At 37.4% G+C, this 27,269-nt stretch overlaps 1 protein-coding gene across 1 annotated transcript in view; it reads right to left on the bottom strand.

Moving 5' to 3' along the window:
- Positions 1–26,005, bottom strand: part of EMC2 (ER membrane protein complex subunit 2) — a 38,879-nt gene extending 12,874 nt beyond the window's left edge. The window contains exons 1-7 of the mRNA XM_021546574.4: positions 25,946–26,005; positions 19,880–19,993; positions 19,168–19,232; positions 14,841–14,926; positions 11,952–12,009; positions 1,106–1,191; positions 876–935 (exon numbers count right to left, since the gene is read on the bottom strand). Of these exons, the coding sequence (XP_021402249.1) occupies positions 876–935; positions 1,106–1,191; positions 11,952–12,009; positions 14,841–14,926; positions 19,168–19,232; positions 19,880–19,993; positions 25,946–25,985 (509 nt within the window). The 5' untranslated portion in view covers positions 25,986–26,005. The remainder of the gene's footprint in view (positions 1–875; positions 936–1,105; positions 1,192–11,951; positions 12,010–14,840; positions 14,927–19,167; positions 19,233–19,879; positions 19,994–25,945) is intronic.
- Positions 26,006–27,269: the final 1,264 nt, after the last annotated feature.

Raw genomic sequence — 27,269 nt, 5'->3', positions numbered from 1 at the left:
AAGTCATCATTTAAAAGAGTTAAATGACTATTTTCTTTGAGAATGGGATACAAGGAAAGGTGACTGGGGAACAATTTTTCCCTCACAGTGAGAATAACTTCCTTGACAATTTGATTCTTTTACTACCCTCTGAAAAGGAAAGAAGGAAACAATGTGATAGAATTCAGGCTGGCCTGAAGAACCAAAGAAAGAGGGAAAAAAAAAAAGATATGCCTTTTGGTGGAGGTTTGAATTAATGCTGTGATATTAGAAAACTTGCACTAAGGCTTTGGAGCTAATCCTCTCACACTGGGATTTCCTCCTGTCACTACAGCAATAAAAAAAGCTAACAAAAACATTAAATATCCAATAAGCAAGTTACTACAACATTCAGCATTCTTGATCGCACTGGGTTTTGTACCCAGGCGACCAGATGCCTCCAACTCTCGATCTATGTTTTGCTTTGTGGGTTTTTTTAAAAAAGGTTACTAAAAGTTCTGGGAGAGGTAAGCTAAAAGAAAATTGGAATATTGGTTACTGTGATCAATTGATTTAGAAGTAACAAGTAAAATACATAACTTGAAGAAAAAATTATGGGAAGTAAGTGCTGTCCTCTGCTGCACTCAAACCACTTCTTCCAAACATCAGATTTTTAAAAACTACTGAAACATACAGGTAATTAAGTAAACTCTTTTTGTTTGAAAAACAAATGCCTTCTTAAAGTATTTGCTAGCCAAATAAGCCCGGTAATTATTTCCAGTTGAGACCTAGTATATTGGAAATGAGACAGCATACTTTGTAACACTAGTCCTTATAAAAAAATCACTGTGGTTTTTGACGTACACAGAGTGGGTTTCAAATTAACATTTTCTATGCAGACTCAGCAAACAACTTACTCATGTTCATTGATGTAAAGTTCTGCAAGTTCATGCCAAGCTTCTTGGTCACCAACAAATCTGTATTGAGAATACAAGAGAGGGAAAAAGGAAAAAAAGAAAGAATGTGGAAGGGATTCTGTAAATGACTAGCACTGAAGCAAAAGCGTAAATTAAATGCAAATTCCACTTTAATTAAAAAGATTTATCAGAACAGCAAAACACAATCCGTATTCTTTTAAGACACTCACTGTTCCAGATACTCATTCAGCTCTCGGATGGCCTCGAGATTTTTCCCCTGGGCTTTTCGAATGGCAATCTTACGCTTTCTTGCTGCCTATGGGTTGACATTAATAAAGGATTAGGCCTCATAATTCCCTGGGTTTTTGTAAGGAAAGCAATTTGACTGTGCAAATTATTATCTCAATACCAGTGGAATTCCACTGCAGAGACACTGCCAGGTTGAAGTTTATAAACATACCCTATCAGATCCCACTGAGAGACTGAAAACCTCTTCTTACAATCACATTATGTATGCTTTTCTTTGGAGGCACAAACTGTATGCATTATTTCATTCAGATAAATGACTGTCCAGATTCTGATAATTACAAAACAGCAGGGGATGCTAATCTTCAGCCATTCCGACTACCCCCACCTTGTCATTCACAAGATCCATGACTGTAGAGGAGAAATGGTGACTGAGCCCTAGAGAATCCCACAGATGCATCTTGGTTGTCTCTGTGTAAGTATGGCTTTCAGCCATATTATTGCTGAAGTGCTGAATGGCACCTTTAACTAATGCTAAATGCACACCAATTCCCTAAACAAGTCTCTCATCATTCTTGGAGTACAAAGTAGGGTCTGCAATGAAAAGGCAATACAAAATAGCTATTTCAATGCAAAAACCAGTACTTTGATATGTGGGTAAAAAATGTATTTTGACTTAAACAATATAAAATCGAGTTATAAGAATTATAATGTATTTAAATTTTGAAATCCATAAAAGTCAGAGACCAGAAGGAAGAAAGATACAGAGGATTGTACTGGCTGATTATTCTTTATTTTAATCCAATATTCCACCTTCTGAATGATGCTGGTTACAGTTTTCAGGACCCACAAGGATCTCATTGAGTCCAGCTCTTACAAGAACGGTTCTAACATATATAAAACCTGTGACCTTAAGAGTACCACCACCATGCTCAAACCAACTGAATATCAACAGACACCTGAGGTGTGATTCAAAACAAAGGAATCTTCCCAGCCAGGAGCAAACAGCACACCTCAGCCAGCCTGCAAGTCATCAGATCAGAAATCTAACAGAATGGAAGGAAAACACAATTCCAGCAGAACATTAACTCAAAAAAGGAATGCCATTAGCCTCCTTCTTTGCCTCTAATCCCTGTGCTCATGGGTGACCACAACCACTGAGGTCAGACATGAGACAACACACGGGCTGGTGTCTGTGACATCAATATGTACACATGCCCTCTCGTTTGTCATTTCTCCAAGAGATAATATTGATGACAAAAAACATAAAGAACACTTCTCTGGTAATTAAGTCCCACTCTATCCCCTTCATAGCTCTCATACTATTTCGTATCTTCTAAAGAGTTTATATAGGTGGGTATCATCCTTTGGAAGCCTTGACAGGACAACTCTTCAACAAAATATTGAACAATTTTAATCTTTGAATTTCAGATAGCTCTGAAATACATTTCTTCATGATGTACCCTAAGTTCACAATCACATATGCCCTTCAAGAGTTTGTGTATATTTACATAATTTTAAACATAATTACTCTCCTAAATAATTTTTTATCCTTTAATCCATTTCAACAAATCAATTGCTTCCAAAACAAGAGTGGTAAATTAGTTCAAGCACCCAAATAGAAAAGCTAAATTATTAATTTCCTTTTAATTCATCCCCTTTATCTCCCTCACAAACACGTATTCAATAGAAATTCAGTGAAAACAACTCAAGTGAGAAAAAAATATTTCACCCTTCTGACTAAATGTAAGACACAGACAGAGAGAAGACGAATCAGAGGCCAAATTAGAACTCAATGAGTATGGCTGCCACTGCTTCTTTGTCAAACTGCAACCTGTGAATTTACATACATCATTATACTTTTTCTGGGAGACATCTGGCTAAAAGCCGTAACAAGAAATTTTAACTGCTGACACATTTATTACTGTAAGAATAAAACACTCTCTATTTTACTTTTGCTTTTCTAAAAATTAAGGTAACAGCATAATTAAACTTATTTTCTTTCAATTCAAAAATAATAATCCCACATGCTGATCATGTTGCTGTAACAAACAAAATAAAATAACACCACAAAACAACAAAGAAACCTCAACCAAACCATTGTTTTCTGTCACATTTTATGGAGTTCTCAAAGCATTTGTATAGCAGGTCACCCCCTTCTATGGTGGGGAACACCAGGGCAGTGTTCCCACTACCCAAGGCTGACATTATACACAGCCCAGTGACCTGCCCACTAAGCCTGAAACATGAAAAGAGGAAAAGTGGGGATAACAACGTGCACAGCCAAAGAAATGCATCAAGCAATTACAGCCTAGGAAGACAAAAGGGTTTTTGCAGGTAACAGACTATTGAGTTTACAAATGTAGCTCCTGCAAATAACTCAGTTATTTTCAAAATCTAAAGAAATCAAGAGCCTGACTAAAGTAAACCCTTGAGAACTAAAATAATCCATTAAATATATAAAATCAATCAGTGCATATGAAAACTTAATTTGCAATGGCAAACAGGAACAGTCTACATATAAATCTCTCCTCTCTATTTCTAATGCAACTCCTTCAATTGCATCCAAGTCAGTCCTCCAAGAGAGTGTGGAAAGAGATTTTTTTTCCATAGCTGCTTTATTTCTTAACCACAGCACTCATACGAACATAAATCATAGGAGCCTCAAGACATTAATTTATGAAAAGCTATTATTTTTAGTCACCAATATAAGCTGATGTTTACCTATACCAAGCACGTAATCTAATGCAATCAAATAACAAAGACAAAAGCATTAGACACAATTAACATATACCAGTGGGAGCACTTAGGAATTAAATTAGTTTCATTTACATTTGACAGAATCTCCCTGCTGCACCAAATCCCAAGAAATTTCTTCAAAATCACACTTTTACAACTTTTAGAACTGCCTTTTTTTGTCTACCTTCCTCATCACCAAAAATATAGCAGCATCTGGGCTTGGAATCTGCACTCTCCTCAGCCTCAAAATGCTGGGAGATAAGTTTATTTACAGAGAACTCCAAGTTTACAAAAGAGAGGCTCAGACAGTCAAAACAGTGCTGACATCCTGAGGAGGAACAAAACGTTGTATAGTAGCACAGAATTTCTGAAAGTCTTTTAAAAAGTGCTGGAAAGAATTCAGTGAAGATGTAGAGTTTTTTTTAAAGCAGATTCTTACTTTTTCCATCACATGAATAAAATCATAAAGCCAAGAGATATGCACAGAGGTGTTCAGTAGATCTGTGATTTGCAGAATTGATATGACAGGTGAAAAAATGAAGATATGAAGACAAACTACTATTGCTTTTATTGGTATTCACAACTCTCCTACCTGACTTCCTAGTCCAAGTTTTTCTTTCAATCATTAGGTATATCAGTTTTTAAATAAAAATAAACTTCAATAATTCCAGGAGTCACTACATTAAGAAAAATACATACAAAAAGGCCTGCATTACAAACAAAATATGGACCACAGTTTGTGTGCTGTAAAGTTCCAATTCTTGTTCTCATTTATACAGCCCCTGAGCTCATTGTGTGAGTCAGCTTAAGTGCTGCTCTGTGAGCTGGAGTTCACACAGTTTCCTGAGCATCCTGAGGACAGCAGCATAACTAATGGCATTTACACTCACAGCATCAATTTTTCTTTATTTCCACACAAATTAGACAAAATTCTTTACTGCACAGAACCACTGCCAACACTAATAACCACTTTAGCATACAAAAATAGTTAGTTTTTAAGTAAAGCCAGACTAACACCAATTCTTCAGAAGCTTTACCTAGAATTTATACCATATTTCCTATTTATTACCTGCCTTACAACCAGATGATAAAAAAAAAAAAAACAACCACAGGCAACTTCATGTTCCATTATGTTGAAGGCCCTCTTTACCAAAAACCTCACATCTCAAAACACAAACTCATTTTTTGGGGACCTATTGCAAGATACTAAAAAACTGCAAAATGGAGAGTACAAATTTGTTCAATTATTGATTTTAAGTCCACCAAGAATATTCTTGAGAAATTATTTTTTAAATACAGGGACTTGAAATTATTTTGAAGTCTAAAAAGTCTACTAAAATAGTCACAAATTATTACATTGATAAAAATTTTTAAAATAGCATTCAAAGGGTACATTTCTGTTTGTCACATCACAACAGTAAGACTTTCTAGAGCAAGCCTCATACAAAAACTAACTCAATCTTCTTTCTCCTTCCACCTTAAGTAAAAAGGAAAAGGCAATTCCTCCAATGCTGTAACAAGATCTGCAGGGTTTGACCACACAGATACTATGACACAGACTTCCTCCTCAATTTTCCAAAGTTTAAAGCAAAACACTAGAACGGTTTTTGGCTAATTCTCTAAATCCATAATTCTTTATGGAAAGATATATGCATCTTAAAGGAATACTTAAAGAATTAGTATCATATGGACTAAGCTACTTCAGTATGTACAAATTTATTAAGGAGTGAACCTTTCTAAGGTATTTCTTTTTTAAAGGCTAGTAATTCCCAATCTGGCATAAGAACTAATCCTCTATTTGTCATGATTCTTTTTAATTAGCATTAAGTAGACTCAAAATGAAGTGAGGACTTAACATTTATCAACTTCTGCATTTCATTAGTAAAACATAGCAAGAGAGAGTCTAACATTGTTCTAAATTTCACGGCTGTAAATAAAGTATTAGTAGGAGAATTTTCAGGGATTGAGCCCCCTAGGAAAGGAAGAATTTTTTTATCTGTCTAACTACTACAGCCTTAAACACATGATACTTTTAACCTTAAAAAGAAATTTTTCTTTCCTTTTAAGGTTTTAGAAAATGTGTATTTGGTCTAAGAGTTTGATCCACTGAAATATTTTCCTTCAAAATATGCAAATCAAAACAGAAGTGTAAACAGCTGCAACTGAGATACAGGGAAAAAATTACACAGATGTCAAAAAAGCACATAAGCAATGCCAACACAAAATCAGAAAATCCACAATAACAAATTTATTCCTACCAGAATTCAGACTTTTTTCAATGTTAATCATGCAAAACAGTTAAAATCTTGCAAACCTATGCAGGCACAGAGCTACTGGTTTGAAGCTGTTTGCTTAGGAGCAACCTCAACGCAAAACATAACTTTTTCTATCAAATAAACAGCCTATAAAGTCTAAGACCAGCACAGAGCAAATTGGTAGGAGGTGTATAGACTGAAAAACTAAAGCCTGGGATTGGCAAACATGAAAAATGGTATATACCAACAAAAAATAAGAACAGTTTACACAGAGTAAAGTCAGGCTTCCCTTATCTAGGGGAGTTCTTCAAGGAGTCCCTAAGTGTACATAAATAAAGAACCATGTAAAAGTCATCTTTGACACAAAATATAATTTCAACAGGATTTCTCATCTTGATGCTGAAAGCTCTGAGGGAAACTAGAGTTACCAAGCCTAACAAAGGAAGGTTTTCACATGGATAAATAAGTCAAAAGATATGAAATAGAGAAAAGAGTTCTCTGCACTGAGAATCACAGAATCACCTGTATTAAAATCTACTGCTCAGCCCTCTTGATAAGAGATGTAACAAGGGAATTAATGGTGATGTAAAGTTAAATGATAAGGACTTATTTAAGTATAAAGAACAAAAGACAAGTGCAAAGAATAGCATTCACAGCAATGAATCATAATGAATACTTTTACCAGCACAGTAAAATGACCTGTGAAATTTAATCTACATAAATGGCTGCATATAGAGTCAAACAATGCTAATTTAATGTACACAAGAAACCTGTCTGAATTTGTCCAGTTAGGAGGGAGATACTGGACTTGTAATAAACAGTTCTACAAAACATCAATTCAGTCTTCAGAAACCATCTTAAAAAATCCAAAAACCCTGCCCCAAAACCCTAAACTGAAAATACTGTGATATTGGAATTATCAGAAAAGAATACAGAAGAGATATCTGTAGCATCACTTTGTTATTTGTAAGTTCACAATGCTCCTGCATTTTTAATACTGACTGCTGTTCAGTCCTTTCATTTCTCACCAAAATATAAGAAAAAACACAGAAATTACATGGAGAACAGCAGAGTTTTAAGGCACAGAATGGCAACAAGAATAGCTGCACATTAAGACTCCTTAGCTCAGAGGCAAGAAAAGTGCAAAAGATCCCTAAAATCATGAGCATTAATAACGTGAAAACAACTGCTGAACACCAACAGACAAATTCAGAGGCATTAAATAAAATTGTTAGATTGAAGGTGTGGGAACGGAAAAAAAACACCACAAACAAGGGAGATTTACACAATCAATTAAAAAATTACAACATTTAATTTCTCAATTATGTTGTAGATGTAGGCATGGCAAACAAGAAACTTTAAAAGTAAATCTATGCAGAAATTTCATGAAGAGCTATTAAAAACAGAGTTAACATTTCTGGCACAGGAAAATTGCAACATGAAGGTGAATATGAACTGGCAGAACAGACCACAGTATATTGTCATTGCCCTGCTCTAATACACTTCTGGTATCTGCAATAAGTCAAAGCCAGACACCGGACAAGTAAAATGGACTTTTGCCACAACTGCAAAAGTACAGCAGCTCTTCTGTTCTCAAATACTTAATTTCAAGAGACAGAATCTCCATAACATTTAAAAGTGCTACACGCACAAAACATGGGACAAATGGTAGAATGCACTCTGCTCTCTCACTTCACCAATCACGACCAAGAAGCAAAAAAACCCCACAATGGTAAATGAGGCTCTGTCAAAAGCAAAAAACCAATTTTTTAGGACCACATAGGGCATTCTCAGCTTACCCATCAGGTCCCATTGGGAACTAACTGAAGCAAGAACAGCTGCTCTTCACAACTCTCACCAACTCCATCCTGTGTCAGTCAGTGCCAAGCTATCGTGTTCAACTCCCTTTAAAACTATCACTGTACACACCTATGTTTAGGTCTAGTTCTGTCTTTCCTGGCAGAGTGGCCAATATATTTCAGGAAACACACATCACCGCATAAAATTCTGCCCATTAGTAGATGCTTCATTTGGTGAGCAGTTTTCCCTTTTGCAACCCAGAACATCCTGTAGATAAATGTATAGAGTGGCAAGATCTTCACAGGTGGTCCCTGTTAAAAATGAATTCACAGCTACTGCAGCAGTTTTAAGGAATTATCACGGTTCAGATGATAAACAGATATCCAATGCTCAAATTCAGTGCTTATGATTCTCATCTGACTTAGTGGAGACAGGGAGGTAGGGAAAGAAAGGTTACCTATACAGTCAAGATGGCAGTAATGCAGAGTCACAGAAAGTGATGAACTCAAATATTCATAGTGTATAACTGCTGCCTATTTACATGATTCTAAGATATTGCTCTGAATCCTTCTAGTATTATAGAGGTCTTCTAGTATATAGAGGTCTTCAACCACCTCCTGTGCCTCTTCTGAAATAAGTCCAGCTCATCTACAAAAAGAATCTCAAAATAGTAAGAGAAAGGGTATCTTCATGTGACCACATGCACACAGTTGTTCCTGCCCACTTCAATCAACAACAGAGTTGATGAGAGAACAATCTTATTACAAAAATTTTAAATTCTTCATTCACACAATTCTATTACTAAATCCATGATGGTAATGAGACTATCCACATGTTTGAAGCTAAGAAAGCAGACAGAGTGTCTTGCATGAAAAGCTTGGTTGAAAATGTGGCAATAAAAACAGTTGAAGAATAATCCTAATAAAGACTCCAGATTTTCTATGGATTAGAATTAAGGCAGAACTCTGTGCCTTAATCTCACTTTCCCTTGGTGTTGACCAAGTGCTCTGCAATCTTCTTGGTGGTTGAGCTGAATAATCAAGAGAAACTGCAGATCCACTACAATGACAGTGCAGTGGGTTAGACACCAATCTAAGTCTTGAATACATGAACTTAATTTCCTTTCTCATCAACAAGCTTCTCTACTCTGCTGAATAGACCACCTTGAGAAGAGCCTGATTGATGAAAAATATTTAGCTGTCTAACTAAAAGGTCTCCCCCTCCAAAGCAGAGCAGGATAAGGATTTGTCAATGAAATACAAAAAGAGCAAAAACTAACAATAAAACCCTTTCTACAAACACTACTAAAACACAATAACTCTCTTTTATTTTGTTCTGAGAAACAGAATAAGCATTTTATCTGAGTATCTACAAACAAATCAGTCACTGTTCAGCATCACTAGAAACGTTTTCAATTGGACACTACATGAAATTTTAATTAATAAAAGAGCCCTACAATAGAAAATACTATGCAGCCTTAATAAGAGGAAGCTGTCAGCTTGACCTCTAACATGCCATCATTTCAACCCAAACAGACAAAAATGGAAAAGATTCTAATTCTTACCCTATTGAAATGTATGCAAGTTATGTATTGCACAAGAGTCACACTTCATTCCTTAAAATCTTTAGGAAAGAGACTATGAGTCAACATCTACATACTTCGAAAAATGAAACAAAATCTCTGAGGTGACATTAACACTATTCCATTGTCAAATAAATCATCTTTTTCAGAAAATAAGTGCAGAGTGAGATAAAACTTAGAGATGATCCTATTTTAAAAAATAAAGACTATTTTGAATTCTATCCTAAGAAATTAAGTAATTAATGTTAATTTCAGCAATGAAACTTCACACGAAAGTGTAAATGTTCATTACATAATTTGAGTTCAAACTTTACTTTTCATAATGGAAAATTTTGCTATGTGTCTAAAAGAAGTAATTTTTTGGAAAAATCTTTTTCCATACTACTTTTTGATAAGTCAATGCAAGCTATGATTTTTACATTGTTTGTGTGAACAAATATCTATGTTTCACTTAAAGCACTTGCCAAAACATCTAATGTATATAAGCAACTCCGTGTGTCAGCAGACCAGAAGAAATTTCTATAAAGTTTGGTGAGAGCCAAGACAAACTCAGCAACAGTTGCTTTTCTAAAAGCTTGAAATATTTATTTTCCTACAGCAGCCACATGTGTGCATGGAAATAATTAACAGGTAAATGACACAAAGAAATCTATACATGACAACTTATCAAAACTTTTTACTTAACTTTCAGTCTTGACATGCAAAAGCCTTACCCAACCAATTCTAGTTATATAGCAAGGAACTTTCCTTTGCATTTAACATTCGCCAATTCTATTATTAGAATGAAGAAATTCAACCACACAACTGTTCTAATATTTACAATTTATGCTTCTAAATATTACAAATTTATGGATCTTTATGATTTGGTTACAGAGAAAATTCCAATAAAAAATAAGCATGCATTTTACTTATTTAAATATATATTTTGCTTTGTAATGCCATCCAACAAAGCACTCAGATGATGTTAGCTATGTTGTGATGAGCAAAAAATAAAACTGCCAAAAATGTATACTTCGAGATCTGTTGTCCATAAAAGTCACTGCAATAGGGTGCTCCATTTTCCACCAGTGTCAGCAAAAGATCATAAAACATGTACCAAGGTGACCCATTCTGTGATTTCACTGCATGTGGGTTCCATATTGGTCCAACACAACTCTGAAGATTTCATGTCAAACTCTTTGGGCCATGTACTGATAAAATCCACCATTTACTGTGGACACCAATGTACTCAAAACTTTGTTGAGCTCAAGTTTCTACTCTTTCAGGGAGAGTGAAAAAAAAGAGTCTAGAACTGAAATAGTTCCTTTTACCCGTGCACAAAATCTGTGAGCTCTAGCACTGTTAACAGACAGACTTTAAGCTACCACTGTTATCCAAGTGCTTAACTTGGTATTGTTTCCACATGTGTTGCCTCAAAAATAACATTCTGGTGTTTTGGGGTGTTTTTTATGTTGATGCTTGCTTTTTAAATTTGTTTTGCTGGATTTTTTTTATGGTTTACTTAGTTAAAGGGATGGTGCATCATCTATATCCAGCTCTGGCATACCCTAGTTAATCCCAGTTATCTGTGTTTCTGTGGGTTTTCCCCTCCAGAATAGCCAACCACATCAAATAAGCTGACCAAGGAAAGGGAGAGGTTCAACACACACCTAGGAAAATTTATGTCAGATTGCCAAAACATCTGAAATAGCCCAAGTATTACATTTACATAGAAGTTTACCCAATAGACAGTTACTCAAAACCAAGTAACACATACACCCTCAACGATTAATAATATTTTTGATTTTTCAATAAATAATTATGTCATACAAAAATCTGAAACTCCATAGTTTATTCATTTATAAGTTTTACCCTTGTGGGTAAAAAAAAATAACAAAAATATATTGCTGCAAGTTTCTCTAGACTTTTATTTTCCCAGCTAGTAGCTCACAGTGGCTTTTACAAACAATACTCAAAAATGCTTAGAAGAACACTACAGTCTGTCTCAGATTTTTTTTTATACAACTGGCATGCTTTATGCATTTTGATTCAAGAGCTAGTAAAATGTCCCAGACATGAATCAAAATAACTGCTATTCAAGCACTACCTGAGTGTATTAATAGTTAATCCTTAAGTAAGATTAAGCATTAGGAACATAGAAGACATGTGACAGACTCTATTAGTCTTTTAAATACTCCATATTCTGAGAAATGAAAGACTTTAAAGACCCAGCTCTAAACACTACTTAGACTTCTGGAAAGATCACTAGTTATAATCTGACTTGAAAAATCAGTATTTAGGAAGTATTACATCACATCTTCCCATCATGAAATGGTAACACTGGTTATTATAACAGAAAACTAAAGGAAACAAATACAGCAATACAGACACACATTTCTTCAAACTGAAACAGAAAATATAGTCATAATTTCAAACAACACATGAGTGAAGTTTAGAATTATCTTTTAAACTTACTGTGTTAGTTGAATCTTCTTGTAAAATTCTGTCATATAACTGGATAGCATCATCATACCTGTACAAAGAAATCATTCGCATTTATTTCTGCTAAGACAGAACTTCTGACTTTTTGACTCTCCTTGCAATAGCTAATTACCCTCCTGCATTTTTTTATACTGAAATATAATATACATATGCTAAGCAAACTATATTTATACAAAACTATTTTTGGGAGTGCTTAGTATAAACAGCAGTATTTTTTGTCAACAATTAAGAAAAACACATGTAAGTTGCTTCATGAAACACTGTTTCAGCAGCAACTTGGATATTTTACACCCAGCATCTCACTCTCCTGCTTGTTCTCTTGATGTCCACCCAACAGGTTCAACCATCACATCCCTACTCCCTCTTTCACATCTCCCAAGAAATAGAAGCTCCAAAACTTGAAAAGCCATCCAAAATAATGACATTCCACTTCACTGTTGTAACTTAAAATTTCATGTAATGAAGTTCCTTCTGTTGTGACTTTAAAAAGTATAAGCAGCTGCATACAGCAAACTGAAAATATTCCTATAGGAGTCTACCAAAGATTATAACATAAATCTTTACAGAAAATATTTTCCACCATTCATCACTTTTTTTTTTTATCAATTAATTCTCCTAGCTGAAGTGTGCTTGAAACAGGTAACTTCAGGTGCTATGAGCACTTCAAACCTTTGAACCTTCTGGTAAACAGCTCTGTGTGTTTCCCAGCAAACAAACAAAATAATTCAATTCAAACCACATTTCACTACACAGCTGTTGAACTATTGCCACAGAACTAGGCTAGATGTTGTGTCTTCATGTGTAGTTTGACAAGCAGTATGGCAGAGATACTGCTGATTGATTTCTGATGCTCTACATTCCTTACACATCACCTTAGACACTCATTTACATCCCTGCACTGTTCCCTAAGCACTGCTGACACTACCACAGCTCAGCTCTCCACTCCAGCTACACTAAGGTATAGGAATAATGTGAAAGGAAGCACAAAAGCAGAAACGAGTGGAAACTGACGGCTACACACCTGAGCAGAGTAAAATGCTCTATTTGTGTTCTCTGTTAGTTGCTGCTTTGTCAAATGCATTTTAGAAAACTGAATCTGATGACTATAGTCCCAGCTTTACATGGTGAAGTTTTAGAACATTTTTTTTTTTTTATTAGCAAGTGCCTTCAGGGATGTCTCAGTCTCTGGGGATATTCTTCACTGTTTCCTTTTCCTGTTGAGGAAAGCAGGATACTCCCTAGATCCTACAAGTCACTTAGAATTTAAAAAGAAGTTCACTTCAATGGAAGTGAAACATGATGCCTGCAGCCTAAATCTTTCTACATTTCTTTTATAGTCAGGGGAGACGGACACACTTATCTAGGGCAATGGTTAGAGCACCTGCAGATGGGTTCCTGTTCAAACAACCCCAAGCTGAAGCCTCCTTCTGCTCTGGCTTCTAGAGAAAACCTATGGACACAAAACTTCAGTTTTTGTTACTTTCTCTGGTCCTTGATAGTATGATCTCAAGGATCTGATCTGACAGAGACATTTTGTTAAGAACTTTGATGAATGAGCACTTTCAGAAAACCATGGCTCAATAGTGTTTAATTGCTGAAACCACACGGTGTTTGTGCAGCAGTCATCTTCCACAAAGATCAAGTCCCATGCAGTAACATCTTTAATGTAGTCACATAAGCCTGAACAGAATTATGATCTATAGTACTTCTGAATAAGTTTCAAGAAGGGGGAAAAACTTCTGTAATTCTCTGTCTTCCTACCCTATATAAAATGAAGACAAGAGAGATAAGTTTAATGGAAATCCTTCACAAATACACACCTTATATAAAGTGAGTGTGAAACAGAGCATCTGGTTGCCCTGAGATGGCTCCTGTGAATGGAGTCCACTTATCCATTCTCGTTGATCCAAGCAATGGACATTTATCAGTGCTTCATATCAAATATTATTTTAAAAGCTAATTTTGCAAGAATATAATGGATGAAGTAAGTATGCTAAGTATCTTTTAAAAAAGCATTTAGGCTGTATTTTCAATTTATTTTTATCAAGATGGCCCAAAGGCTCAAAACTCACCAACTCTGTTCAAAACGTGGCATGGAACAGATTTCCTACCATTCAAATTATATCAAATATCATTCTTCACATCCAAGACAAGTGCCATAGAACAGAATGTTGACAACTAAGATGCATACAAGGAGAAATGTGTACAATAAAGTTAACCTGCAAGTCCTGAGGTCATTCATCTGGAAAGTTGCAAAGTTTTGATCTGTTCATTATTTTAATAATTTCTGTTGAACTTAGTATGTCATAACCCTTCTACATGATATTGAAAAAAGGTCTGATTTTTATGTTCAGCCATTCTATTCCATTTGTTTTTTGATTTGTTTCCATAACAAACTCTATAGATTTAATCTTTTTTAAGTTAATTTACCCACACTCAGGAAATAAGGGTAAAGAGCTGCACCCTGCAATAATCAGGAGTATAGAAGAACAATTAAGGCAAAAAAACCACTGGCACTGATTTTCATATGCCAGCCTACATCTCCGAGATGAAACCTACACCTCACAGAATTTGTCAAAAGCTTCTGCAGTGTTTTGCTGTATAATGAATTATGCTGTGAAGTAAGAGATCCTTCAGGTCTGTGACCTCTGATGGGAAGATTGAAAAAATGAAACACTGCATAGTATCTACAAAAATGCAATAGAGATGTCTAAAAGTCTTAATATGATCATGCACACTGTTATTTCCTATAAAGGAACTGCCCAGCATTATTTAGCCATTTTGCAATGGCTGAATGCTTTTTTAAGAAAGAGCAAACATTTTTTCAGACAGAAAGTACATTTTTTAAAATTCAGGTTTTACCTTTCCATGGCTTCAAATCTCATCCCAGTTAATCGCTTAACTCTGTGGCTCCCAGGAAACTGCCGCCTCAGTTCCTGAAGACAAAACTATACAAAGAACCAAAAATACTATTGTGAATATAATTATCTTCACAGAAGCTAGAAGAAGAAAAAAACATTAAAAAATGGACTTCACTCATAATTCAACTATCTACCATCCCAGTTCTGAGTAAAAGTAAATACCAATTTTTGAAACAAGCAATAAAATGCCTTGACAAGGAGAAAAGTTGGAAAATGAAATTCTGTCTGTTAGGTGACTGATTTTAAGAAGTATCTTCCATACAGGGCATTAGATTGTCAGGCCCCCTTGGAAATAGTTATGCTCCCAGAAAATTACACTCACCTACTAAAACAGCTCTGGCACTACTAAAACTTGAATTCTATTTAGTTGCCCCAGAGTAACACAAGACAGTAAAAAAAACAAAGACGGTAAGAGCTTAAGTGATACTTCTTTAATAAATGGATATTTCACAATGGAACAAACTATGCTAATATAATGCTCTGTGTTTATTTTTAAAATACAACTTTGAAATCCAAAGAAAATGTTTGCCACTGGCTTGGGTACAGCCTGCTGGCAGAAGAGGCATAATTTTTAACTCCTGAAATCAATGAGACACCTAGGATGGATAAAAAGAATTCATCAGGCAGATTTTTCTGGATTAGCAGAGAATATTTGGTAGAGGGCCTGAGTCACAACTTCCCCACAGTAAGCTAAGTCATAACCGTATCATGGACATGGCTATTGTGAAGTTCCTAACTGACTCATGACAGTGGGAGGCAGGACAGTCCATAGGCTCTCAAAACAGACCAGTGGTGTGCATCATGTTAAAAGCTTCATGCTGAATCCTCTTCTAGGCACTTATTTATGCAACTCAACTTAGGAACTTGTTCTTCAAACATAAGGTTCTTAGCAGAGACCTACATAATCTGTTCCAGCTCATCAAATCCACTGGTCAAAGGACAAAGTACAAATCAGTAACAATTAGGATCCCTTTTTGTTTCTGTAGATAAACAGGTTGCTAAAGCATATCCAATAGGAATATCTGCATCTCTCCTAGATGCTAAGAAACAGAAAAGAGAAATGCAACAGTGACCAAAGTTGTGATGCTTAGCCTCAAGCAAGAACAGACTATTTTCATCACAATTAACTTGACTTGCAATGAATCAAGATACTAACAATGCAATTTCATGCAGAAAGGCTCAGGTTCAGCACAGAAATTGTTTACTGGAACTTTGAGTGATGTCTAGGTGAACTGCTGTTGCTCTAGTCATAAAAAAACTACATGTACTTAGCAGTATGTTACATGATGACTGAACTTTTCCTGTCTCTTAAGAATGGTCAGACTGAACTCTGACCATTCTTAAGAGACAGAAAAAGTTACATGAAACTCCAGAAAAGTAGATATATTCCAGCTTTTAAAACCCAGACAACCCTGTAGACATTAAAAAGAACTTTTGCATACAATAAATCCATCCTGTGGTCTAGTGATCAGTGAACCCTGAAGGACAGTGATTTTTATAAACACATGTACTATTTTTCTCCAAAAAAAAGTACAAATAAAAAATTATAACATTTGCAATACTAAAGTCCACAATCTGTAGATAGGCTTTTACATCTAAAAAATCCTCATTGACAATATGAAAGTAGTGCTCAAGTGCAGGAGTAATGCAAGATGAGAATTGCTCACATTAGATCTCGTTACACAACCATTACTCAACTGAATACAGCAGTCCAGGGGTCACAATAAACTCCTGTAGATTAAGCTATCAGACACAATACAGTGACAGGAAAAGTTGTAGGAAAGTCATGAACAACTCATTGTAACACTGATAAAACCAAAAGCACATTAATAAACTACACCAGCTATATCTTCAAAATGTTCTGGACTCAGCAGCACTGAATGTCCTCTTTTTAAACTGGGATTTATAATCCCCATAATAATTTATTTTATTGAGGACCTGTTTTGCACCACGTCAGTAAACGATCTACTTGTGAGATTTTCTCGGTTACAATGGCAAACACAATTTGCATGTGAAACTTAACTTGCACTTCATTTGCTTTCTGAATTTTTAAACATCAGACAAAGGCCAAAAAATATAAACCTGGACTTCAGCAGGTAAAACACTAGTAATGCAACTGCTGCCAACAAAAGGTGACTGCACTAAACCACCTGTGTGAACTGACTGCCTGGCTGCAGCAGGGGCATGCATTACACATGGATTTTTGGTGCAGGACAAAAAGGGCAAAGTAATAAATAAGGAAAGAAAAAGAAAAAATGAAAAGTCATAGGAATTACTCTGAAAACTACCTCAGCTTCTCATTTGGAGTAGATACCTATCCCCCTAAGCAAAATGCATCCCAGCTATCAAAAGCTCACTGCTAAAAAAACAGAAAAGCCAAAACTGTTTGTCTACTTTGGAGTTACAGCTGTAGTAAAATGCCACAGGTGATGTAAGCTTGTTCAAATTAACTACTTATTTATTATAAATTAATAAAATTTTTAAAAAAACCCTCTAAGTTTCCACCTATGCTTTTAATCTCATCAAGCTGCATACAAAATGTTGCATTCCCTCATCTCAAGCAATATTCCTTAAAGGACATAGACACTGAAATTTAAACTCCCTGCTAGGGTTAGTAAAAACAAAGAACGTTTCACAACTGATCTTTCAACACTGGCTCAGTCAACAATTTTGTGAAAGTCTTCTTTAAAAGACCCTGAAAATAAAGACCAAATCTGTTTTACATATAAATCAGGACACAAAAATGTATTTATTTAAAGAGTAAGTCTATTTGTTTTTGTTTAAACAAACAGCTATACTACAACAGTATTTTCTTCTGAGGGACAAAAGAGAGGGAAGTTCAGTTGGGTTCACAAGTTCAAAGTCTTGTAGTACATTTTCCAGCATATTCCATTTCAACATATATATATATACATATATATACATATATATGGCCAGATAACCCTGTCTAGTTCTGCCTACTTTCAAACTGCCCTTCTCCAAACTTCATCCTCTAGTCTGACCACTTGCAGTAAGTTTTACCAAAATGACATCACATGAACCTCAAAGATTTTATGAGGTATTTTGTCATCTGACAGAGAACAAGGCACTGGAGGAGTAGTTGTGGTGAAGGATCTGGAGCCCTGAAAATGGCTTTTTACCTAGGATAAGCTCAAGCTTGATGGCTTTCAGGGCACAAGGTAAGCCTCTGTTTTCTTCTGACTGTTTTGTGAAGGAGGGGTGAAAAGATTAACATTTTCCTGTAAGACAAACTTTTGCCTCTTTCTGTTTTTGCCTTTAAAGGATCAACTAAGCTGACTGGGTTGCTTTGTTTGTTTCAGTGTCTTTTTTTGTTTTTAATTTAACAAACAGGTTACAGTTCAAAATAAGTTAATTCTATCTCAATGGTTATTTATATCATTCAAATAAATCTGCATACAAATTGATTCAAATATCCATTAACAATATTTTTATCAACAACCACCAAATAACTTGGATTGCAATGGACTTTTGGAGATCACCTGCTCTGAATCCCCACTCAAAACAGAGCCAGTTTCTAAGGGAGTTCAAAGCCATATCCCAATCTATTTTTACGCATTTCCAAAGGAGATTTCGCAGCTTCAATGTGCCATTTGTCATAAAGCATGCAATAAATTTTTCATAATATGTAAGTGGAATTGCCTTTGTTACAGCTTATGCCCACATTTGTCTTTTGTTGCACACCTATGAAAATATGTGCCCAGCTTCTTTATACCTTCCTTCCCATCAGTATTAAAAAATCCCTTCTTGGCTTTCCTAGGACTTACCACAGACCTCCAGCCTTTTCTTATACACTATGCAGTCCAGCTCCTTATTAATCTTGAAGACCTGCTCCAATATGTCAGTGACTTTCTCTTATGGTAGCCAACATGACATATAATATATGTAAGATGGGTCATTTTACCTCAAAACATTCAGAAAACCAATATAATTTGAGAGGTTTTCAATAAACAAACCCTCTCTGTACAATATGGCAACTTCAATATTATTCTTGACCTTTAGCCCATACCAGAGTAGCTGTAAATATTTTCATGGCTATTGGAAGAGATGTGATCTGTCTAAACAAAAGTTATGCCTTAGACGAGGTAGGTGGTGGCAGTTTCTTCATAGCTGTGCACTTCTTGACAGATATTCTTTCTACCAGTCCAAGCCATGGAGTCAGAATATGCTGTAACTTCCAAAAACAATCTGGAAGAGACACCCAGGATGAATACATACAGTGTGAAAGCAAAGTCAGCTTGAAAACTTACCAGTGCCAAATCATCTCGACTACAGTCCAGGGCAGCAATCATCACCTGTTCATAAATTATCCAAACTGGACACAAAGAGACAATAAATGCAGATAACTGTTTTGGGTTTTGTTTAAGATAATAGGAAGCACCTATCATGTAAACAGGAATAGTTAATTCTGTCTGTACATTTTTCCCCTTCTACTCTCACAAATCATGGCTGAAACACAAACAAATTAAGAAACTGCTGGAATTAATCAACAACTTATTTAAGCAATTTAGCACTTTCAGTGCCAAAGTACTTTCTGATATCTTGAAAGACAAAAAAGCTCTTATTCTTTATTTTTCCCAACATCATAACTGCCATGTTCAAGACAGATCCCTGTGAGGACTTGCTTCAATCTCTGTCACACAGTTGAAGATCAGAAAATCATGCAAATAATATCTTAGTAACAGTTTCAAATTAAGTTTTCACATTGAAGTCTAAATACTAATATAGCACGCTAAGAGTTCTATCAGGTAATTTTTAGGGCTGTTTTCACTGCAGCATACATTTGGGAAAGAAATAAGCTCTTGGAATTCTGGAAGCCTACTAGACTAACAAAACAATATATATTTCATCAACATCAGCACATCCTGGAAGACAACATAAAAGCTGTTAACTAAAATACAGACTGAAAAAAGAAAACATAATCAGTCAAGGAAATTTTTAAAATAATGATTGTTTACTTACTGTCATCTCCAAGTTTAGATGCATATTCATTAATTAACTCTTCTCCAACATCCACTATCTGTTCACTGTTTCGGTAGTTTTCTTCCCTCCATTTCCTCATTTTATCACGCATATCTGTGGGCAAAGGGGAGAAAAAAATTGAGATTTTCAGATAGTAATGGCATTTGAATGTGCATATGATAGATAAGATACACATCTGAAGAATGTGATTAAAGAGCAACAGAGCTAAGAAAGTGATTTCTACTAAAATTAAAAACTACTAGAGAACAGATCTCTGAAACCTTATTACCCAAACTGTGCTCATGCTCTAACATTATCAATTCAACTTCTAAGTTAGCAGTCTCTCAGGACAATTACACATGAAATAAAAAAATGTATACCTGGTTATCCAATAAATAATAAAATTTATCCATTGTTAGCTAAAATAGGCTACAAGAGATTTCTCCTGAGTATTTTCACACATCTACAAACAACACTAAAGTTGCTTTTTTGCTACATGTGGATAAATTTTCACCTGAAATTTTAGAAAAAACATTAGAACTTCCACTCTGAAGGAATCTCCCCATTCCTAGAGAAAGGAGCTCCAATAAAGGAGCTTTGCATGGATGCAAAGGCTTTCTACACCATGGAAGTGTCCAAAAGTACAAAAAATATCACTGTTTACCTAGGCAATGTAGAAATGACAGTTTATTTTATTATTAGGATTTTTGTTTCAAGAGTACATTTCAGATCTCCAAGAAAGCAGGCATATTCATTAAGTCAGGTAGAGAACACTACCTTGCCTGAGCTTTATTTATCCTCTAGACCAGGAAATGGCTAATAATGAGATTTTATATACACATACATTTATCTAAGTATAGCTGTTCTATACATAAGAACAAATTTTGAGCAAACTTAAAAGAAAATAGTTTTCATTACCAGATAGTGGCTTTACTAATAAGAAGGTACCAGGATAACTGTTGCTAGTATTTATTTTAAACTTTACAACAGCTGAAAAAACAAATACAGCGATATATCTAAACACTGTCAGTTTTTCTTGCACTTCACAACACAGAGTTAACATAAATGACAGTTAAAAATTAAGCACTGAAAGTTGTTCCATCTACCTGAAGTGATCTCGGATCGCTCATAAGACTGTTATTGTGCTACATTTTGTATTTTGAAATTCAACCAAAACCACCACAGGGTTACATTTCATATACATGGGCAAACTTAAATGGTTCTAGACATATGATGGTCCCTGGAAATTCAACGTTAGACGGCAAGAATGTGAGTGAACACAAACATTCACAAAAGCTGACAAGCTAAACGCCTAAAAATAAATAAGCTGTCTGATTTCCACCCACTCATTTACTTGGAAATTATCAATGCCTTCATTCCAGTGTGATTCCAAATGGAACAGTGTCTGAATTATGTATTAACAGAAGGTACATCTACCATTCCTCACACAAGTACATTTACAGCAATGGAAAAAACCTCTAGGACAAAGAATAGAACATCAGCTGATGAATGAAACATTTATTAATTTTAAAAAACCCTGAATTTTCTGTAAAAGGTAGAAGAAAGAAAACACTAAGAACTGCAGTAAAATTATACAAGTCTTTTTACAATGTTGTCAAACAATGAATTTTTTTACTAAGAAATCTATCAAAAGAGACAATAACAACTCAAGTCTTGGAAACAATACAAGGCTGGGGAGACATAATTAGGGATTTTAGAAGAAAAAGACAAGTAAGATAAAGAAATGTCTACATTTTAATTAAAACTTCTGTCACCTATAGGCTGGTACTGAGCAATTGATATATTTGTTTTTAGACTTGGGTTTTTCTAAATTGGTACTTAAGGCAGAGGTAAATCAAAATGGTACAAGGTCTAAGGAACAGAGGCACCTGGGACAATGTTTGCTTTTGCCTAAAATCATGCAAGAAATCTACCGCAAGCCAGGAGATGCAACCTGTGTTTCATTTTTGTGTCTAGTGTCAGTTCATTTGGCCTGAGCAACCAGGTATGAAATAATCCTCCTCTAATTACCTACACTTCCATTCATTAATTGGATCGTAGTTATCAAGTCCTTGATATCTAAAAGCACCTGATTAAATGAAGGAAATCACCACTTTGGGGCAGGCAGAAATTGCAAATTCAAGAATATCTCCTTGGCATATTGCTGCCACCATGGCAGTCGCTCAGGGACCCCGCAGGCATTATATTTCCAGAGATCATTTGTATATTGATTCTCTGTTACAAACAGCAAATCTTCACCCACAGCCCACCTCTGTGTATTCTCATCTGGCAGGTGCAGGCTGAGGCACAGGTGTCATGCTGGATGCTGCAGATGCTGCCTCTAACCCTGGCAACTGTGCTGTCAAAAGGGCTTCAATTAAAAAAAAAAAGAAAAGAAAAACAGCATCTCACCTTTGCCTGTTATAGTCCCATAAATCCATATATAAAACCCAGAGTAAACTGATCTGACCCTTTGATTACAACTGAAAATTAGGAATAGCTAAAAGAAAGCAAAGACAGCACAGAACACAACAAAGCTATATCAGAAAGAGTTAATTGCAGAAAGACTATTACAGAGATTAAATGCTACACTGTTTCCTATTTCCTAGAGACTTGCTATACAAACTGAATATTAATTCATTTTCTAAGTCACAGAAAGGGAGTTTGTCACCTAACACTAAAGATAGAAGGGCTTGATTTTTAAATTAATTTGGAATTTTCTCGTTTTGTATGTAACGTTTTCCCAGATACACATTTACAAGAAATACACACACTGGTAAACTTCACCTTATAAAGCATTTTATGGTATTTTCAAAAGTGACAAAGAGTTCCTTGAAAAAAGTTTCACATGAACATGGCAATGAAAAGTTTTAAAGTGTTACTATTGAAGAAGTGCAATTTTTAATACAGAAAATAGAAGTACAAATTTAATTTAAGTTACAGATAACTTAAGCAAGGGGCATTCAGAGCTAATAAAAATCTAAAAAAATACTTCTTCACTTTTTCAATTTATATCAAAAGAAATCTAGTTTAAAGAATATACCATTCCTGTCTCTTTTTCATTTTTCTAACCACTTAGAAGAATTACTGACTGAAACAAGAGTTGTCGTGACGGCCTCAAAGATCCCCACAAAGCTCAGCAGTGACAGCCGAAAGGCACTGCTTCCCTTTAGCAGGGTGTGATGTGTTTAACATCATTATGCTGCTGTGCAAGGTTAAGAAAAGAAAACCTGGCTCATTCTGTCCAATTCTGACAATATGTAAGATGCATTTTCAGTGAAAGTCAACTGTTATTGAACTGCTGTCTGTTTGCAGATTGTGCTACTTTTACACTTGTGTACTCCAAAATCTGCTCCTAAAATTTAGGTGTTTTTTTAGTATTTCCACTCATGGGACAAATTCCTCTTTAATGTATCATTTAAAATATGATAAATATTTATTCTACGAAGTTCTACATAGCTTAAGAAAGTCCTAGTAAGAGGCTACACATCACCAGGTACCAAGTGATGTGCAAACCTACTACATCACACTCCTTGGCTACACCCTCAGTTTTTGGCTTCTTGTCACTCCACATAGTTTCTTTTTTTATGAAGGAACAGGAAATATGCCATTTTCTCTAGAATAATTAGAACCAGTATTAAAAAAAAAAAGGAACAAGATATCACCTTTGTCTCAAGTAAATAAGCGTTACTGTAAAATATATGTTACATAAAAATATATAAGTTCCTCTTTCAATACCACTGCACTCTGTGGTATTGGATCATCTAAGCCCATTGATCAAGACCATGAAGTTGAACAAGATGTTTTCCTTCTACACAGATTTCTAAGTATACTTTAAAGCTTGAGATACAGCAACAAAGTAAAGAAAGAAAAAATAAAAACCACAGCTCCCACACTGGAAAACCCAGTTATTTTCAGTTATCTTTCCTAACCACCTGTACCATGCCATGTACCTAAAAAAAAATTAACCATGGTTAAACTCCTAGCTCTGTCTCAAAGAACCTGAGTGAAAAGCAAAGCAAGGTACAAACTATTTAATTTGTTACATGTTTTTCTTCTTTCCTAACCTTGAATTGCAGATTCATCTTTAACCAATATGTACGTATAAAATGTCTTGTTTAGAGACGCCTGGGTATATAAAGGACATATGAACCATATACCTAGTTTCACATAAATTAGGCATTTTAGAGATCATTCAAAATGAGCAACATAAAATTCCTAGAACTGTGCTCAAGCTCTTTGCTAGGAACTGGGTCACAACACTGCTGGGATCACCTCACCCATGAAAAGCTACGTTGCATCAGGATCTGTTAAAGCTCACACAGAGAAAATAGAAAAGCTATCTTTTTTAAGAAGAGTCCTTCCATAGTCTGTTGCAGGACTCCTTTTACACTTTACTTTTCATCTCTTGTAATAGAGAAAAAATAATACAGAATATTTCAAATGTGTGCTTCCAAAGTGGAGACAGTCCCTTGTACCAACACACACCAGCCTTACATTTGGATGAACAATTGAAGAGACTAAGAAGTCGATAGATAAAACTCATAAGCTGGTCCTCTGAAATTTCTCATTCAACCCCATCCATACATGAAATTCTACAGCTAGCACAATGCCACAACTGTCAATCAGAATTCTTGGAAACAAAATGTGGAGGTTATTTCTAAGAGTAGGAAGCTCACCTCAGTATGAATTAGCCAAATCCAGAAGCATTAAGCTTGAATATCCTACATCTGGCCTCTATGTTAGAGTATAAACATACACTCTCCAACACCCTGGGCCAAAACAATCTGGGGCTAAACATACACAGACAAGTTCACAGTGTGTGTTGCCCACCCTGTGAAAAAGCTCATTGCTCTTTTCCGTCATTGATACTCAAGAACAATCGGGAAAATAAAACCAAAAAAACCCACAAAAAGCCATAAACAACTAAGTCCCTGCATTTTGTAACAACATCTGGTAAAGAATAATAAAAACTGAAAAAATTTTCAACACAAGGTGGTTTAGGGCAACTTCTGTGAAAATCTTAACAGCAACACCAGTAATGATCTATATGATCTCCTTTCAAGCTGAGCTTTACAAGAAAAGATAAAAAAGAATGGTCAATCAAGGTTTTCCCAAAGTTTATCCTGTTAGCTACAAAATCAAACTAAGCATTAATTAATGACTGGGGAATTATTCTACTGCTCAATTATTTCTTCACAGATTGGCAGTACATAAATGAAAACCCAAGATGACACAGCTTCTCTCTATGTTATCTTCTCTACACTATAATGTTTGCAGTGCATGGTACATAGCTAAAGGTTCCCCTTTATGGTCAAAATTGTTACTATAAACCTTTCATTTATTCTTGATAGGAGACTGGAAAGGGCTTGAGTGCTGTCTTGAGCTCACACATTAATACCGGTTATGGAAAAATAACCACTGAGAATGTCAAGTAAAGCTCAGACATTATTGCTATATGAAAAATAAATCACCATTATGATCGAACACACGAGAAAGCTGTAAAGACCCGGAGGACGGGATTCTCAAAAACTTTTGTTACTTAAGACGTTCTTGAAGTTTCCCCACAAATGCTTATGACCTAGTTTTACTTATTTTCAGTTCACCGAAAGATGAGCCATGACGCAAACTGCGGACCCTGCCAGACCACTCTTGCCGGTAAGCGCTGTCCCCAAGGGGGAAGGCGGGCAAGCGGCGACGCCGCGGCCGCCGCCGTGCCCCGGGGACGCGGGATGGGTCCCTGCGGAGCGGACCCAGGGGAGCCCAGGGGAGCCGAGGGGAGGCTGGCCCGCCCCAGGGGCGCTCCGGGCCAGGTGCGCCTCACCGTCCGGGGACCTGCGGGCACCGAGGAGCCGAGCGCAGCTCGCCGCTTTGGCGGCCCGGCTGCCCGCAGCCCCAGGAGCCGGGCGGCGGCTCCGCGCTGCTGTTCCCCAGGCCTGGGCACGGCCTCCCGGCGCCGGCCCGCGCCCGCCGCGCTCCGGGGGCGCCGCCCCTCCCCGCGGCCGGGGGCCGGTGGGGCCGGCACAGCCCCTGCCCGGGCGGGGACCGCCGGCTGCGCGGCGTTACCTTCCCAAGTCACGTCGTACATCTCCGACACCTTCGCCATCTTGGCGGCCGCCGTGACGCAGCGCGGTGACGGCTCCGGCCGTCATTGGCGGAGGGCGGGAGCGGGGCCGGCCCGGCGGCAGAGCCGGCGGCGGTGCGCGGCCGCCTGATGCCCGCAGCGCTCGCTCGGGGCTCCTTCCGTGCCCGCCCTCGTCGCCCCGGCGGCCAGAGAGAGCCTCGGCCCGCTGGAGGGGAGCCCCCGAAGGGCCGGAGGTTCAGGCATCCCGCGCCTGGCCCGCCGGGCCTTGGGCTCCGTTAGTCCTTGCTGGCGTCGGGAGCGCACTGTGGGGCCCCGCGTGGCCGCCGCCCGCGGCGCTCCGCGCCTGTCCCGCCCGTGGCACCGGGGTCAGAATCTCGGAGCCCAAACTGCAGGTGGCACTAAGCGCTGCACGTTAATTCCGTGTGTTACCGAACGTTACAAACTGCCCAGGACCAGTTCGCATGGCATGAGCCGTGTCTTGAACACACGCCGGGCGCAGAGGTGCCCGGTGTGGTTTGGGTTCAGCGTGAGAACTGCCAGTATTTTTCCTGCCCCTGGCATCCTGGAGAGAGGCACGGACCGTCAAGGGTGAACCATCGGTTTCTCTGTGCCTGGTTTGACACTGGCCCATCGCCAGGCACCCACGAGAGTCGCTTGCTCGCCCTCCCGGGCCACAGCTGGGCAGCAGACATAGAAAAAAAAAAAATTAACAAAATGTTCATGAGTGAGATAAGGACCAGGAAGAACACTTCAGTCAAAACAGTCTCAGCTTTAAGGTTGCAACGTGAAGCGTGTTACTAACAGAATCAGAGGAGGATAATGAGAAGTAAAATAAACTCTTAAAACAACTTTTTCCCCGCAGCATTCCCTCCTTCCCACCGACAATGGAGGCAGACAGGGCACGGGGGTTTGGTCAATTCATCACCAAGATTCTCTTCCGCTGCTCCGGGAGAGGAGTCCTTCCCCATGGAGTCCCTCCCACGGGAGACAGCTCTCCGTGAAATTCTCTGGCGTGGGGCCACTCCCATACCATACCTGCTGCAAACGTGAGTCTCTCCTACAGGCAGACACTGCCTCCAAAACTTCTGCAGCGTGGGTCACTCTTGCACGGGGTGCAGTCCTCCAAGGACTCCTGGGAGCAGGGTCCTCCACACCGGCTCTCCCAGCCCTGGAAAGCAGCCTGGATAACAGCCCCCTCCAGGCATCCACCCGCTCCGGCATGGGCACCTCCCCATGGGCTGTGGGTGGATCTCTGCGTCCCCTGTGGATCCCCACGGGCTGCGGGTGGATTTCTGCATCCCCCAT

This window comes from Lonchura striata, chromosome 2, assembly GCF_050655825.1.
Source record: "Lonchura striata isolate lonStrDom1 chromosome 2, ASM5065582v1, whole genome shotgun sequence".
NCBI classification, from domain to species: Eukaryota; Metazoa; Chordata; class Aves; order Passeriformes; family Estrildidae; genus Lonchura; species Lonchura striata.
This window is presented reverse-complemented; position numbering and strand designations above follow the sequence as displayed.